Raw genomic sequence first — 16862 nt, forward strand, 5'->3', positions numbered from 1 at the left:
GCTTCTGTCCAGCCCGAGGGAAAAGAAACAGAGCAGCTACACCTGCTGTGATTCTCCCCTTCGTGCACATCAAATAACTGGGGGAAGAGGAGGAAGGAAGGAGTTATTTTCTGAGTATAATGGTTAGATTACAGGGGTTCCCTCTCCACGAGCCTGGTGCAGGAATATTATTTCCAGGGATTAGCGGCAGAGGGGGGATTCAAAGATCTTGCCTCTCTCTCCTCTCCCTTGTGGGTTTAAATTCTTGATCTATTTCCTGCAGTACTCAGTGGTCAGCCAGACACTCATTCTGATCAACATTTCAATTTCTCAATCCTCCCTCAGGAAATCATGAGCCCAACTTCCCGCTTCCTTCCACTAGCAGCCCTCCAAACTAGCCCGCCCTCAGCTCAGAAGTCATCTCATTCGGCTCAGAAGCGGTCTCACTGCAGAGGGCTTGTTGGAGGTCAGCAGCAGAGCACTGTCAGAGGGGCAGGGGCGTGGAGAAGGCTAGACTGTGCTACCAGGAGCAAACCAGCATTCTTGGGCCCAGACTCCAGGGCCTCTTGCTGAGCTTCCCCCCAAACAGGAAATGCTGCCGGAGCCCTCCCTGTCCTCACCATCAGGGTGCCTGCTGTGGCCTTTCCCCATTTGGAAACTAGGGAGCACCTCAGACAGCACTTGGTTGCTTCAGCTTGACCAAACATCTTGGTCAGTCTCCCAGACTGCAAGACGGTGATATCACAGTAGCCATTCCTATGACCCTATGCCTGAGGAATGGTGGTCTTATGGTTAAGGCACTGCACTAGGACTTGGGAGATCTGGGATCAGTTCCTGATTCTGCCACTGATTTCCCCTATAACTTTGGGCAAGGGCTCTGGAAGATGTGCTTTAGTCAAACACAAGTTAGGCTTTAGTCAAACAAGTAATTGGACTCAATACAAAAGGTAATGGTGGAAATTTAATGGCCTGTGACAGACAGGTCAGACTAGATGATCTAGTGGTCCCTTCAGGCCTTAAACTATGAATCTATTAAAAAAAAATCTCTCAGTGCCTCAGTTCTCCATCTGTAAAATGGGGATAACAATACTTCCCTTCTCCTGCCCTGTCTTGTCCATTTAATCTGTAAGCTCTTTGTTGCAGGCACTGACTCTAATTGTTTTTTGTACAGCGCCTGGCACAATGGGACCCTGCTATCAGTGGGGAAATCTCTAGGCACTACTGTAACATAAATAATAGTTGGAAAGCAGAGACCATAAAAATCTTGATTGTCAAGGTACAGCATTAAATCCCAGCCTCTCTACATTACATCCATCTTCAAATCATTATTTTTGTGTGCCTCATTGAGAAGAACTTGAAGACTGAACACTGGATTTTCAGTGACCACAAGGACGCCAATGTTTTAATGTTACTTGTCTAGAAGAAATAGATGCAGGACAGAAACACTAGCTGATATAGAAGATGATCATGAAAAGACAGAATCTGAACCATAGAATGAGAAAGGTGATGAAGTGGTTAACAATATTTCAAGGGAACATTGACCTACAGCTGCATAACATGAGATTAACAGATATGGGTATAAAAAAAAATTTAAGATGGCTCCCAGAGAGGACTGGTTACCTGCAGAGGTAGAGGGAGCTGACTCAAACTTGTGAGAATGTGATTATCCAGTTCTTTTACTAACATGGAGGTCCCCCTAGCAGATACATGTTTATCATTGTCATCGTCAGATACTTACATAATGCTGTAAATTCACACAGTGCTTTACAGAAGATAAGGCAGGGCCTTTATTCCAACATAACACTGCCCCTCAAGTACTATTAAGGCCACTGTAACAGTCATAATTGATCATCTCCATACACTCACGGTACTTTTTAGGTGAGTATCTAGTCCCCCCTTGCCTCAGTTTATAATGTTTCCATCTCACAGAATAAAAGCAAATTGTTCTCCAGGGTCTGTAACATGGATCCCACAACCAAAGTAAAACAGATTCCTGGTTTGTGAGAGTTCCCATTCCCCCCTCCACAATCTTAGTTTGAATCAGTTTCCAACAGTCCTCTGGAAAAAACACAAAGAGTATGACAATGCCTAATAGCCTTCTGACTGGCCAGGAAGATGTCACATATTGGTGGGAACAATCTAGCACTAGCTCCTTGAGGATGGACTAGATGACCCAATCTCCATCCATCTCTAACTTGTCTGATTTTATGAATGTCAAAAGAAGCAGGGAAAGAAAGAGCTATAACCAGATTTATCCCCAGACCATCTCTGGCCTTGCACAACGTGGCTTTTCCTACCAGTAAGCTGATCTTCTTGCACACTTACCTTCCATGACCACACGTTGACAATCATGTCATGCTGGTACCCCACGGAGACAATGTATTTGGAGCTGGGGGAGAATGCCACACAGGCCACGCCATACTTGTGTTCTTGGAGCTCAGCCACCTGGGCCCGTTCAGCCACGTCCCACACCCGAACGGCTGGCATGTGCCCACTCTGAAGGGGTGATTTGGAGACAGAGAGCAGCGAACAAAACTCATAAGGCTAGTTGCGATGGATTCAGATACGCAACATCCCCATACATTTTTTTAAGCAAACACAATTTGGAAGTGAATTCAGGACTAGATCACAGCTTAACCCTTAGGCATTCTATGGCCATTTACAGCAGAAGTCAGAAATCTAACGAATTTCCTGATTTCAGAAGATAACTGAAAGAGATAATAATAAAAAAAACCCAAACTAAGAAAGTGGATCAACATTTTTCACACATATCTCTGTTCTCTGTAATAGAAACCAGTAACACATGGTGACCTTTAGAGGTCTCAGTCCAGGTCCCAATGCAGGTGTTCACATCACAAAAACTGACTCTGTCACACTCATTGGCAATTTTCTGGGGGGAGGACCACAGGAAATTAGCAATCTTCTCATTGCAAAGGTAGTCATGCCATAGTTATGTTTGAGGCACATAGATAGGGCAGTGTCTGGGGGGAAATGCACTCCCCTTCTTGCTGCACTTGTTCTGTGGATAAACAGTCTCTACGGATGTGAATGCAGCACCTTTTGCCAGCACTAAGTCTCCCTGAAAAATCATTTATTTAGTTATTTAAAAGTACTCTTTATTTTACAAGACCAGCAGAAATCCTTGCCAAGTACATGATTAACAGGGAAACCCTATTCAACAGCTTCCTCAAGATTTCACATGGAAGCCTGTCAAAAAGTAGCCTGCAAGATAAGATCTCCATGGCAGCAAGGCAAAATGGTGTCTTTTCCAGTCAGGGTAAAGCAAGTCACTTGCTCACGTGAAGGGGTGGCATGCCTGATTGAAAATCAAAGCCTCCGAAACACAGAATGCAAGACAGTTAATTGTCTTGCTTTGCAGCTTTACATAGAATGTGATTAGCCTGGAATAGCACAGCGGTCAGATTTTAATTTACTCAGCTCAGCTTTCACCCCAAATGACAGAGTTCTGTCCTCAAGGTTACAGTCAAGATGGTACAAAAGTCAACAGAGCTACTCTGCAAAGCACTTACACGAGTTAAGAAACCAACCTCTAGATCTTCAGCCCCCGGAGACTTTAACAAATTGAATACACTTTAAATAATTGAATAGATGCTACCATCAGTGAGCTCTATCAACTCCCATGGGACAAGCAATTTATTCCTCTATGGAAAGCTTCCATCTCCTCAGCATTTGAGATACTCAGACCAGAGCTAACACATATGGAGGGATGAGGGTCAGCCTCTGAAGAAAATCCAGCCATGCACCAATTTAGTGTCACTAGGCAGAATCGGCACACTCAGCCTGCGAGATTCAGATACTTCACAAGCTGAACACTCTTTAGTCAGCTATTACCAGTCCATACTAACTGCAGAACTTCCGAAGCAGTACTAAGGAAAGACTGAGAGCTGCCACCAGCAGGCGGCACTACATGACAAGAGAAACACTCAGAATTAATGCTTTTGAGAGGACCCACAGAAATGGCTGCAGAGCTGGTCAAAAAGGGTAAATTATATGCTGCAAAACAACTCAAATGAAATGAAAATTTGCCATTTCATTCTGAATTTTGCAGTTCTGTTGTAGTTTTTCTGCAAAAGTTTCTAATCAAAAAGTTGTGTCAGTGGGAAAATAACCACTAAAGTTTTTATTCCGCCCTTCCACCCCTCAATGGTGGGGGAGGGGAGAAGTGAAAGTGGTGTTTTCCCCACCAAAATAAAAAGGAAAAACTTTTCAAAACAAATCTGAATTTTCATTTTGAAATTTTTCATTGAAAAATGAAACGTCAACTAAAGCAAACATTCTTTTGGTCAAAAAACAAACCCATAAGGATAATTTTCAGCCAGCTCTGCTCTGTAGGTACAACCCAATGGTAAAGTGTCTTTTACAGGTCCTCCTCTGTGCCTGGTGCATAAAGGGAGAAGCCTGTCACAGCCTAACTAACATCACCAGCTTGGTCAACACGCTGGTGATTGAACCAGGGACATTCAGAGCTTAAAGCACGAGCTGCTACAGCTTGCGCCAGAGGGCTCTAGCTGAGGGAGTAACAGACTTGTATTTAGAGCTGGGTAAATAATTGATTTTTCAGTTTGATGGCTAAATCAAACCAAACCAACAAAAACCCTCAAACATTTTCAGGGGGGCGGGGGAAGGAAGGAATCATTTCATGTCCAAATATTTAATTTGACCTGAAATGAAACATTTTGTAATAGGGTGTTTTACCCTTTTGTGGTATTATTTTAATTAAATTTAGATGACATTTGAAGCAAAGAATCAAAATGTTTTGACTTTTTCAGAATTTTCCCCTCTTTTTTGGTCCGAAACAATGAGCTGAATTTGACCCAACCCTGCATTTTTCAGCAAATAAACTGTTCGCCGAAATTTTTTTTACCCACTTCTACTCATATCCTCCAAGAACTGGGCACAGAGAGGGACTGGTGACACACACATTCACCAGTAACTTACAACGTACTGGAGTCAGATGACAAGTAGTCATTAGAGACACATGACAGCGAGCTGAGCATGACCAAAAGGGGAGAGGGAGACATTTGTGTGTGTTTCTAGCATCTAACAACTGCAAATTCATTACATGTACAGTGTGCACCTTGCACTTCTAATGCAGCACAGACCCCACAATACAGCCATCCTTGTTCTCCCTTTAAGCACCTTTGAAAGGGGAAAGCATGCACTGCCAAACCCATGGGCACTGGCCCCTTTATCACTGCTCTGGAAACTCCATTCCACAGGTACTTTTCAGTCTCCACTATATTGTTACTGTCTTGGCTCACCCCCTGAAATCCGAAGGGATGCAACCCTAAACTCAATCCAGCCATTAGAAACTTCCAGTCCCCGTCCCTCACTTCTTCCCCTATGTTAATAGGTAGAGCAGCACCCAATATCCTCAGCGAATCTCCACCCTGCCTCTGGCAAAAGGAGTCTGTCCCAGGAGATTGACAGAACATTGGAAAACCCTTTCAATATGAGCTTAAGGAGACAACCAGTGACGAGGTTGGTTAATGCTAAGATGAATCAGTGGGTGAGAGCCAAAACCACATTTCCCCACATAAAGGCAGTGCAGAGGCACAGTTAGGGTCGCTCTTTGGATATCATAAGGGCCAAAACCCTGTCAAAAAGGATACAGCATTTAATTAAACCCAAGTTTCCCCCCCACATTGTCCATTTCCCGCTCTACAGCAGCCACACTTCTTCCCAGCCTGCAGTGGGATTGCCTACAGACATGTACCTGTTTTAAACAATTTTCAGCACTTACCTCTCCAGTAACCAGGTACTTTCCATCAGGGGAGAAAGCAAGAGCTGTAATCGTCTTCCTAAAACAGAGACAGGAGGACACTGTGAGGTGGTGCCTGTATCTGGTTTCAGTTCTGTCTATCGTGAGGGGAGAGGGTGAGCAGATGTCCTGATATTATTGAAAAACGAAAAGGAGTACTTGTGGCACCTTAGAGACTAACAAATTTATTTGAGCATAAGCTTTCGTGAGCTACAGCTCACTTCATCGGATGCATTCAGTGGAAACTACAGTGGGAAGATTTATATACACAGAGAACATGAAACAATGGGTGTTATCATACACACTGTAACGAGAGCGATCAGGTAAGGTGAGCTATTACCAGCAGGAGAGCGGGGGGAGAACACAACAAAAACACTACCCCAGGAACCTATCCTTGCAACAAAGCCCGTTGCCAACTGTCTCCACATATCTATTCAGGGGACACCATCATAGGGCCTAATCACATCAGCCACACTATCAGAGGCTCGTTCACCTGCACATCTACCAATGTGATATATGCCATCATGTGCCAGCAATGCCCCTCTGCCATGTACATTGGTCAAACTGGACAGTCTCTACGTAAAAGAATAAATGGACACAAATCAGACGTCAAGAATTATAACATTCAAAAACCAGCCGGAGAACACTTCAGTCTCTTTGGTCACTCGATTACACTCCTAAAAGTGGCAATTCTTCAACAAAAAAACTTCAGAAACAGACTCCAACGAGAGACTGCTGAATTGGAATTAAATTTGCAAACTGGATACAATTAATTTAGGCTTGAATAAAGACTGGGAGTGGATGGGTCATTACACAAAGTAAAACTATTTCCCCAGTTTATTCCCCGCCCTTTCCCCACCCCCCGCTGTTCCTCAGACGTTCTTGTCAAATGCTGGAAATGGCCCACCTTGATTATCACTACAAAAGGTTCTCCACCACCACCCCCCGCCCCCGCTCTCCTGCTGGTAATAGCTCACCTTACCTGATCACTCTGTTACAGTGTGTATGGTAACACCCATTGTTTCATGTTCTCTGTGTATATAAATCTCCCCACTGTATTTTCCACTGAATGCATCCGATGAAGTGAGCTGTAGCTCACGAAAGCTTATGCTCAAATAAATTTGTTAGTCTCTAAGGTACACAAGTACTCCTTTTCTTTTTGCGGATACAGACTAACACAGCTGCTACTCTGAAACCTGATATTGAGACAGTCCCAATATTAGGGGATTTGTCTTATACAGGACCCCTCACCCCATCCCGATTTTTCACACTTGCTATCTGGTCACCTGAGGGCATGACTGGAAAGAGGCCCACAACACATGTAATAACTTGACAATGGTTTTGTTTCCTCACAGAGTGAACACATGGATTCCCTGCAGCCCAAACCTCTTGCAGGCACAGAAGGGGTTTCACAGCTATGGGCTTATGGTCCTTTGGCCCCTGCCTGCCAACAAGAAGACCAGGTGTCAGTCAGTCCTGCTCCAAACCAAGGCTTCAACCTCAGGGAAAGAATAATGCAAGTCCCACGGAGTTCAAATATAACATCCTCCATGTCATTCCTTACAACAATTCTGCATGGGAATGTAGTATTTATGGGCTTTTCCCTAGTTATCATTGCTACAACTTTCCCCACAGTAACTCATGTTAAGGAGGAGCTAGGGTTAAATTAGCAGGTAACTCCTCCCCACAGCCACTAGTCCGACACAAGTGAGTTTAGGACTCAGTAGCTCTGGGCACCTTTATCCCCAGAGACTCTTATAGTTTGCTAGAGCCAGAAAGAGGACTCCAAATTCACATCCCAAGTAATACGAGGCCAGCTGTCTGTGTATCTCCGAGTTTCACTCACCTGGAGCTGTTTAGAATATGGTGTTGCTTATTTTTCCTAGGGTTGAAGAGCACGACAACACACCTAGAAAGAGAACAGAAGAACAAAAAGAAGTTGACAGGACAGCCTGTGGGTATCATAACATGCTCTATCCCCTTGTCCTTGGCAGGAGAATGAACGACAGCCTGGCACGTCTGTCCCACCTCTACCCAGCTAGCTGAAAAATACAAAGGGAGGTTGGGGGATAATCACAAATCACTCCCCTGTAGAGTGCCATAAATAATCACCTTTCCAGGGACCGTGAGCCCTGAATCTCTTACCACTCACAAGCTAGACAGAAAGAAAGGGAAGTTAGAAAAGTCTGTGTGACAGCCCCATGATTCTGTCCCATTTCCCCAGACGTAAGAATGACCCTACATTCTGGGCACCAAAACAGGATGTCTAGACCCGAGTGGGAAGGTAGGGAGCCAGAAAAGAGGGGTAGCACGAAGTAGAAGAGCTCTCAGAGAAAAGAGCTGGGCTTCTCCTCTCCAGAGACTTTCAGCATAGCTTTCCATCAACCGTATCCTGCCAGACACTGCCATTAGCCGTTCAGATTCTGCCCTCCCCTCACCACCGCACCTTCATCCAGGCCCTGAACGTCAGGACAATGACATGGACCCAGACAGGAATCACCTTCTGTGTGGTGTGGCTCTTGCCTGTAACACAGACAGGACAGAAAAGGCCTCAGTTTGGGCCAAGAGGTCATTAGCCAGTCAGAAAACAAGATGCACAGTTAAAGAGCCCATTCGCTTTGGAGACCAATGAAAAAATAAATAGCTTCCTCTGGGGCTGTCCAGAAATCAGCCAGCAGGAGGAACTCTAGAAACAAACAGCTGTGACCTTCGCCCCACGGTAATCAATATAATCACCTCCATCACAGGTCCACCATTTTGGAGGAACAGGAAAGGGGAGATTCTCCCAAATTTACTGACAAAGCCAGGAGTCTCACTCTTAGCATGCCGTGATGACTCTGCTGCCACACAAGTCTGGCTATGATCCGGGATACATTCTCTCCCCTTCCCCACCCTCCATCAGTGAAAACCCTATGGATCATTTTCAACACAGGGCAGAAGAGAACGCAACTCTGCCAGGGCCCCATCACATAGAAGCAAAGGAACCAACCCTGTGAAAACTCATGCTCTCAGAAGTGAAACACATGCTGCTGCCCGGGAAAAACAACAATTCTCAGTGACAAGATGATCCTCCCTCCGAAATGGTGAGCAAATTGCATGGAACTGTACAATCAATGCCTTCAAAATGATTAAGGGGCTGGGGCACATGACTTATGAGGAGAGGCTGAGGGAACTGGGCTTATTTAGTCTGCAGAAGAATGAGGGGGGATTTGATAGCAGTCTTCAACTACCTGAAGGGCGGGTTCCAAAGAGGATGGAGCTAGGCTGTTCTCAGTGGTGACAGATGACAGAACAAGGAGCAATGGTCTCAACTTGCAGTGCGGGAGGTCTAGGTTGGATATTAGGAAAATCTATTTCACTAGGAGGGTGGTGAAGCACTGGAATGGGTTACCTAGGGAGGTGGTGGAATTGCCATCCTTAGAGGTTTTTAATGCCTGGTTTGACAAAGTCCTGGCTGGGATGATTTAGTTGGGGTTGGTCCTGCTTTGAGCAGGGGGTTGGACTAGATGGTCTTCTGAGGTCTCTTCCAACCTTAATCTTCTATGATTCAAAGAACTCAGACTCAGCAGGGTAGCTCCTGATAACTGCATATCTCTCTTCCCCATATGAATACCCCTCACACAGGGCTGCAACATGAGGGGGACCCAGTTCAAGGGCTGTAGGGACTTGCTGGAGATGGACAAATCAGCACTTGTGACATCCTTTGTCTTAGAGAGAGGAGTGACATTGACTTCTCTCATGGAAATATATCGCTTCTACTGTCTCCTGGCAAAAGCCCAAAGTGGAGGCAGCTGTAGAAGGGGGAAACAGTCAGGGAAAGTTGGGTAGGTCTGACCGTGGCTCCTCTCCAGTATTTGAGGATGCATCACAGCATGAAGAGAGTCCTCCTCCCCACAAACATGCAGGGAACACCTCAAAAGCTTCACCAGTTTTGCAGTGTTGCTACTTAGCTGTGTCGCACCCTATAGCTCCTCCCTCCACTGCTGTGCCATTAGGATGTTGGGCAATACATGACTCTCAGGTTCAGAAAGGCCTTGCCTACACCAGGGATTTCAGACAGGGCTGACTACACTAGTGCAAATCATAGCTTATACCCTGCCTGTAACAGGGGTTTGCACCAGCGCATGACCAGCCATCCATGTCTGTCACGGGGGAAATCCCTGGGGTAGATATGGCCTACAAATTAGAGTAAGGAGCATGGTACCAAATGCTGAAGAGATATTGCTGTTTCATTATGAAGCCTACAGCATCGGCTCACTCTACAAATGCCGCCAAAAGCCTCATCCCAATAGAAAAGACAGAAGTTCTCACATATGAGCTTTTAAACAGAACTTAGCGAGCCTCACTGTCACACCATTGGGCTCACGCAAGAAGAACTTTACAGGGGTGTCCCCCTAATCTGTTTTTTTTTTTCCATTTACCTCAGCAGCGGTAAGGAATCCCCTGCCATGAGCTTGGCGCCAATCGGAAAAGGCTGCAGACACAGCATTTCTCCAGGCACTGGCATGTCGTAACAAATTCTTGCCCGACCCATGCCGTTGCCTCTCACTTGGTCTACAGGGTTGCCCGCCAGGAGCATTACAAGTTATGAAACAGAACAGACACCATAGAGAGGCGCAGACACTCCAGCACCTCAGGCCCAATGCTGCTGACTGATGCCGTCTCACTCAGTTAACATCACTGCCTCATAGCAGACACCACCATAGGGCACTGAAGTTTTAACCTCCAATTCACCAGCTTTCTAAATTCAGCTTCCTTCATTAGAACTAGTGCAAGTTTCCACCCAGTGTTTTCCCCAAAGGTAGCCTGTGTGCCTGCTAAATGTTCTAGCCACGCCCAGGTAAAATACATCTGCTGTGCTGAACATACAGGCATTCACCAACATTTACTGGTACGTTAGTGGGGCAGTTCTAATAGTACAGGTAACCTGGTCATCCAGCAGTGAAAGTATTCTTTAGAGATTTAGTTAAGCGTACAAAGCATCAAATTTAGCACGACCAGTCACTCCAGTTTCAGGTCTGATCTACTCTATTTTATTTCTGCAGGCTTCATGTAAAGAGGCAGGTGGTCTGTGACCCATTAACAATTCAGGGGAAGTTAAGCCCTTCAAATCATGAGCTATGAAATAGTACATTATCAGATGGGAAAATCTGTGTAATCCTCAGCTTCCAGGCAATCAGAAAAAATAAAAAATCCCACTCTATGAAGCAAGGTAGGTTTAATGGACCAAAGTTGTTCCTTGCGCAACTCAGAAGAATTACACCTGGGAGAATTTTGGTCCATTAAGCTTCAGAAAACATTATGGAGAATTGAGGGTCGATGCGATATCCAGGTAGAATCATTTCTGTGCAGCAGGTTTTTTAATATTAAGTTCCTTTGTGTTTTATGACTAGGGACATTTGCATGAAAACAGGACCTTTGGGTATGTCCACACCTCAACCACTACAGAGGCATCAGCGTAGACACTACCTATATGCCAACAGGAGGGGTTCTCCCACTTGCACAGGTGTTCCACCTCCCTGAGATGTGGTAGCTAGGTTGACAGAAGATAACGCTTTCTACACCATGGGTTAGGTCGTCACAGCTACGTCTCTCAGTGGTGTGCCCCGAGAGACGCAGCTATGCCGATGTACATTCCCAGTGTAGACAGCCCTTTGTGTTATTTTCTCTAAGAAACAATCTAAAAATTAAAGACATGCAAGAAGACGCCATGGTCTTCAAACCAAGCAAGCAAATCTATAAATAAAGCATTTCCTAGAATAGCTCAGCAAATGGGTAGGATCCTGGGTTTTGCAGTATTCTTAACTTAAGCAACTGAGCCCGTAGTTACTTATAAACAAACTTAGGCCTTACACCTCCAGAGTTGGCTATTCCCAGGGCGTCTCTCTGCAGGACTTCCTGTCACTCCTTCTAGCTGTTTTCCCTCATCAAAGAGGCTCAAACTCCTGTGCTGAGGCTGAATCCCACCACCATGCCAGCCTGCCAGGGGGAGTCAGCCAAATAGTTCCTGACCTTCAGACAAGGGTGTAACATCTTACAACCAGTCACAAGCAGATTTTTTTAAAATAACTCTTAAATGTAATACATTTACAAAATATATGAACACATGCCACACCCACCCAAAAACACCACTGCCAGTTAACAAGGAGCAAGACATATCCTGTGGCTACACTGCCAGAGGGCTGAATTTCATTTCATGGCAGTCTTGTCACACTGTTCTAGTTTTATCAAGACTCCACCCAACTTTTAGGTTGTTTTAACCAATAGGATTGCAGTACGCAAATAAACTAACGTTAATTACATGGCAGTGACACATGCTACAAACACAAGCCAGGAACTCCTAAATTCTAATCTGGCTCTCATTCTGAATCTTTCTGTGGCCTTGGGAACCTCTCTAACCCTCTCTGTGCTAGATTGCTGCATCATTTCAAAGAGTAAAAGTTACAGTTAAAAGAATAAATTGTGCTAGCAAAGTTTACCTGTTCACCGTGGCCACATTTACCCTCCTGGTTTCTGCTACTCAGTTCAGCCTGCGTCCACACTGCAGTCCCGCCAACCCTTGACGTGCAGTGCATTACAGTTTTGCCGAGGCCTCATGTTCAACAGTGTCTGAAAAAGCTTCCCAAAGCAGGGTTTGTGGGAGAGCCTATAAAGTACTGTGGGATTGTGCAATGTATTAGTAAAATATATTGCTCAAGTCAATATAGGAAAATAGAAATTGCTCTACTGGGACAGATCACTGGTCCACCTAGTGCACTATCTTGTTTCTAACCCACACAAGACTACATGAACCTCATGAATCCTGAGATAGATCACTCAAGTTTGCCCTAGTGACTTTTACTCTGTCAACAGTTCACAAGAAGCTTTATATGAACATTAGTTTTATTATTAAATACACAAAAGCCTCCACCTAGCCTTCTGCATGCTTTGTTTCTGTAAGATTCTGTTTGTTCAGTGTTTTGCTACCAGTGGGTGGAAAAAATAGTGCTGATATTTTGACACTTTGAGCCCACTTCAGCTGGTCCAAGTACATCAAACCACCACTTTTCTAGTGCCCTCCTCAGTTGCTGCAGAAATTAAGCCTTGAAATTAAAAATTAAAAAAAATTAAAAAATCCCAACCAATATATTTCTGAAGAAAACTTTCTAGGTCCCAATGGGAGTTTACAAATACAGACAAAACAAACAATAGTTCTGAAAGGGGCTTGCACTGTTTCCCTGCAATAGAGTACTTACTCTGGTGCCTCATGAGAGTTTAAAAGGTCAACATTATTAACTAGTTCACTGCTGATCATTTTAGCAGAAGCATCCAGCTACTCTGCAATTGTGGGCAGAGCTCACATAGATTAACTACATCATATTTTCCTCCCAGTCTGAACCCTGTTTTGCTGTCAAAGCCATTTATGAAACTATTCACTGCTGAGTGACAGGATTATTGCTGCCTAAGTGATGTCCTAGCTGATCTAGTATCTAGTTCCTTTGCATACTGAAGCTATTGGCAATAACATGCTCTTGTAAAGATTTTATTTCTAGGGCAACTGTGCCAGACCCTCAACCCCGCATTACACCATCCTAGTGAAAACATGTAATCATGAACTGTGGCTTTAAAAAAGAGAAATCAGAAGCTGGCTTTGGAATCTCTGATAGATCTAGTGTATGAGGCGTTTTGTAGGTGCCTTGTTTTATTCCAAAGGAGCCCACCTGCAGAGTAGTAATTGGTTCTTGCTGCAAAGGGGAGGCAATACATCTGTGTTACCATCAGACCCTCCTCCAAGGCTCTTGCAGAGAAGTTGAACTTTCTCCAGCAGGGATGGCAGGGAGCCACTTTGGAGTAGCGGGTGTGTAAGTGGGAGACACTTTGGAGAGTTTTCCTGCAGCATGTTGCAGACAGGCCCCTTAGCACTGTGCACACTCCATGTGTGCTAGGGATCAGTGCAAGGAGGGTTAGCAGGAAATCTACAGAGAAGAAGCAAGCACCTCCAGCAAAGGGAAAAAACAAGGAGGCAGTTTCTCTAGGCTAAATTTAGGAGTGGAATGGAAAGGAATCAGACGTCAATATCACATTTACACACAGCATCTGACTCACTAAGTCACCAGCACTCCCCCCACACACACTCACACTCTCTCTCTCTCACACACACACACACACACACACACACACACACTTTCTTCTTCCTCTGCTCATACTAGTCCCACTTCTTGCTCTTCTTCCCAAATCCCTGTCTCCCTCGGTATTTCACTTTCCCTCCCATCTGTTCCCCTGACCCATCTCTCTAGTCTCTTCTCCCCCTTCCCCCAAATCTCCTCCCCTTCCCCAGTAAGCTAATAAAAAGCAGATTTTTGTGAGAAGTCTGTTTTCTTCCTCCCTCCCTGCCCACCCCCCACCCTCCCTAGGGGGTATGAAAAGATTAAAAGTCAATTATGGAGTTTCTTTCCAAAGCTATTCATCAACTCTGCCTTGCTTTATCTCACAGGACAGATGACTAGAGGCAGAGTTCATGGGACAAGTTCCTCCCCAGTCCCTCTCAATCTGGGCCATAAACTGAGGTGGCAGAGAAGAAAGCAAGCTCCATTCGGATACCACTCAAACCCTGGCTAATCCTGGCTCCTCTTTCTAAATATTATCCCCCCGGGGCCCTTACACATTCCTGCAAGAGTAAATGAAGAGAACAAGCGGCCCCACCAACTTCTCACTGGTCACTTCCATGACTTCTTGCTCATTCACTGCTCTTCCAATCATGCCCATCTTCCCCCGCCCCAACAAAGTAGAATAGTTTCCTAATTCACAAAACACATCCGCAAGCCTTGATGAGAACCAAACCTTTTCTCCCGGTGCTAGTTGTCAGGGGAATCTTGATCAGATTAAGATGGTGTCAGTAAAAGCTGGTGATAATTTTCCATGTGGCAACATTCCCTGCCAACAAATGTCTTTAATTCATGGCCAACGCTGTGTGGGGGTTAGCTGTGATGGGACGTGTCAGTGGGGAGGATGTGCATGCACATCACATGTGAAATACCTATTAATCTATGTCAATGAAATGAATGGGGGTGGGGGGGAAGATCTAGGGCAAGATTAAGACATGAATGTCACAGCATGAGAACAAGGAGCCCTGGAGATCATTGCATCATACCGTGGCCAGGCAGATTTGCTGGAGGAGAATACTACCAGGATGGTTGCAGCCACAGAAGGGCTGCAGTTAGATTCAGGCTGCGAACTTCAGAGAGACCAAAATAGATTAGCAGGAAACAACAGCTAAATAAGAAGCCCAGCACAAAACAAAAGGGATTTTAAAAGTTGCTAAACTCATAAATTGGAGATTACATATTATTAAGCATGAGCACTGTGTGAACTAGGACAGTAAGGCTCCCAGTGGGAATTTATTGTTTTAAAAGCCTGGATGGCACGCCAAATGTGCAGGACAAAGAGCCAGAGAACATCAAAGAGCAGGCCCTGCTCCATCTTCGCCATATCTTCTGGCTGCTTCTCCCAGTCTGCCAGCATCATCTCAGCCTTGTCCATGCCCCAATCTCCCTCAGACACTGAACTAAGGCAGGTGAGGCAGAGATCTAGAGCTGGGAGTCTTCAGCACATTGACAGCACCAAAGCCCAAACTCTCCTCACTAACTTTCCTAACAGCGCTGGCAGGAGGGGAAACCAAGATGGAAAGCTCTGGAACTCCACATAAGAATGCCATTAGGGAAGAGGAACAACTCCCCACAACTCCCTTTGAGAACGCTCAGGGAAGAGCCGTGCAACCACAACAGAGCAGCACCATCCACTCTTGCTGCAGTCAACTGGTCTACAGACCACTCCTCATGACCAAGCCTAATGAAAGCCCCACCACTCCTATCTGGAAAGGGAGAGTCCACCCATATCAGCCATTCTTGGCCCAAACAACTTGGGTCCACCAGGCGGAAGGGTTTCAGTCAGAACGTCACTATGTTTGGCCACAATATACATCCAACTGAAGGTGGCAAGCCCACCATTCCATCATTCCCCATCATCATAACCAGGCAATGCACGACCAAACACAGAAGATATGCCTTTTTATCTTGGGCGACATGACTTTTTAAACTTACATAAAACACTTTCTTTTTAGAAGCAGTCCCAGGAACCCCTTTCCCTTCTCCTTTAGGCGCCTCAGATGACTGCCCCTCCAGCCTTGCAGGGACCCTCCTCAGCAATGCCCACACATGTACACCGCCCTTCCTTCACCAGCCCTACCACTACAAAGAGCTTCTCTCAGCAGTGCTTCCAGTCTCGAAGGTAGAAGGAAAGCTGGAAGGAAAGAAAAAAGCACACTCGATAAAGCTAGTTCCAGGGGAAGGCAGAGCAGAGCTGATTTACAGGCCTTGCAGGGATAAGTCCTGAAAAGCTAAGGGCTGACTCTCCTCTTTCCACTCTCCCTGCTTCTGCAGAATCTGTATAGCTCATCTTCTCTCCCCATGAGTTCAGATATTTCCAGCACAGGGGTAATGGAAGAAGGGGAGGATTCCACATGGTTTCTCTCTCTCTTCACCCCAATTGGCAGGGGTACCATGGGGGAGGGCGGGGACGACACAGCCCCCTTCCCCCGAGTTTCAAACAGGAGGTGTGGAAGCTCCCAGGTGGAGCTCTCAACTACAGCACAGTATTAGGCTACGTCTACACTGGCAACTGAACGACAAAACTTTTGCCTTTCAGAGGTGGGGGTTTTTTTGTTTTGTTTTTAAAAACACCACACACCCCTGAAAGACACGAGTGTTGCTGATGACAAGCGCCGGCGTGAACAGCGCTTTGTCGGTAGGCGCGCTCTCCTATCAACAACGCTAACACCACTCGGGGGTGGAAATTTTTGTCGGCTGCGGCTACACTGCGCGACTTTTCGCGGCACAGCTGTAGCAACACAGCTGTGTCACTAAAAGCTGCGTAGTGCAGACCAGCAGTTCTCAGCCAGGGGTCTGAGGCCCCTTGGGGGGGCTGCAAGCAGGTTTCAGGAAGTCCGTCAAACAAGGCTGGCATTAGACTCACTGGGGCTCAGGGCAAAAAGCCAAAGCCCAGCCACTGTGAGCCCTGCCACCCAGACCTGAAGGTGAAGCCTGAGCATCTTAGCTTCGCAAGG

At 45.7% G+C, this 16862-nt stretch overlaps 1 protein-coding gene across 4 annotated transcripts in view; it reads right to left on the reverse strand.

The window, feature by feature from the left end:
• MAPKBP1 (mitogen-activated protein kinase binding protein 1) overlaps window positions 1-16862 on the reverse strand; it is a 123384-nt gene that overhangs the window by 45899 nt on the left and 60623 nt on the right. For all 4 annotated transcript variants that reach the window (XM_075129689.1, XM_048854332.2, XM_048854331.2 and 1 more), the window contains exons 4-6: window positions 7608-7670; window positions 5744-5801; window positions 2305-2475 (exon numbers count right to left, since the gene is read on the reverse strand). In XM_075129689.1, the coding sequence (XP_074985790.1) occupies window positions 2305-2475; window positions 5744-5801; window positions 7608-7670 (292 nt within the window). The remainder of the gene's footprint in view (window positions 1-2304; window positions 2476-5743; window positions 5802-7607; window positions 7671-16862) is intronic.

The sequence above is a fragment of the Caretta caretta genome, chromosome 6 (assembly GCF_965140235.1).
Source record: "Caretta caretta isolate rCarCar2 chromosome 6, rCarCar1.hap1, whole genome shotgun sequence".
In the NCBI taxonomy this organism is placed as follows: Eukaryota; Metazoa; Chordata; order Testudines; family Cheloniidae; genus Caretta; species Caretta caretta.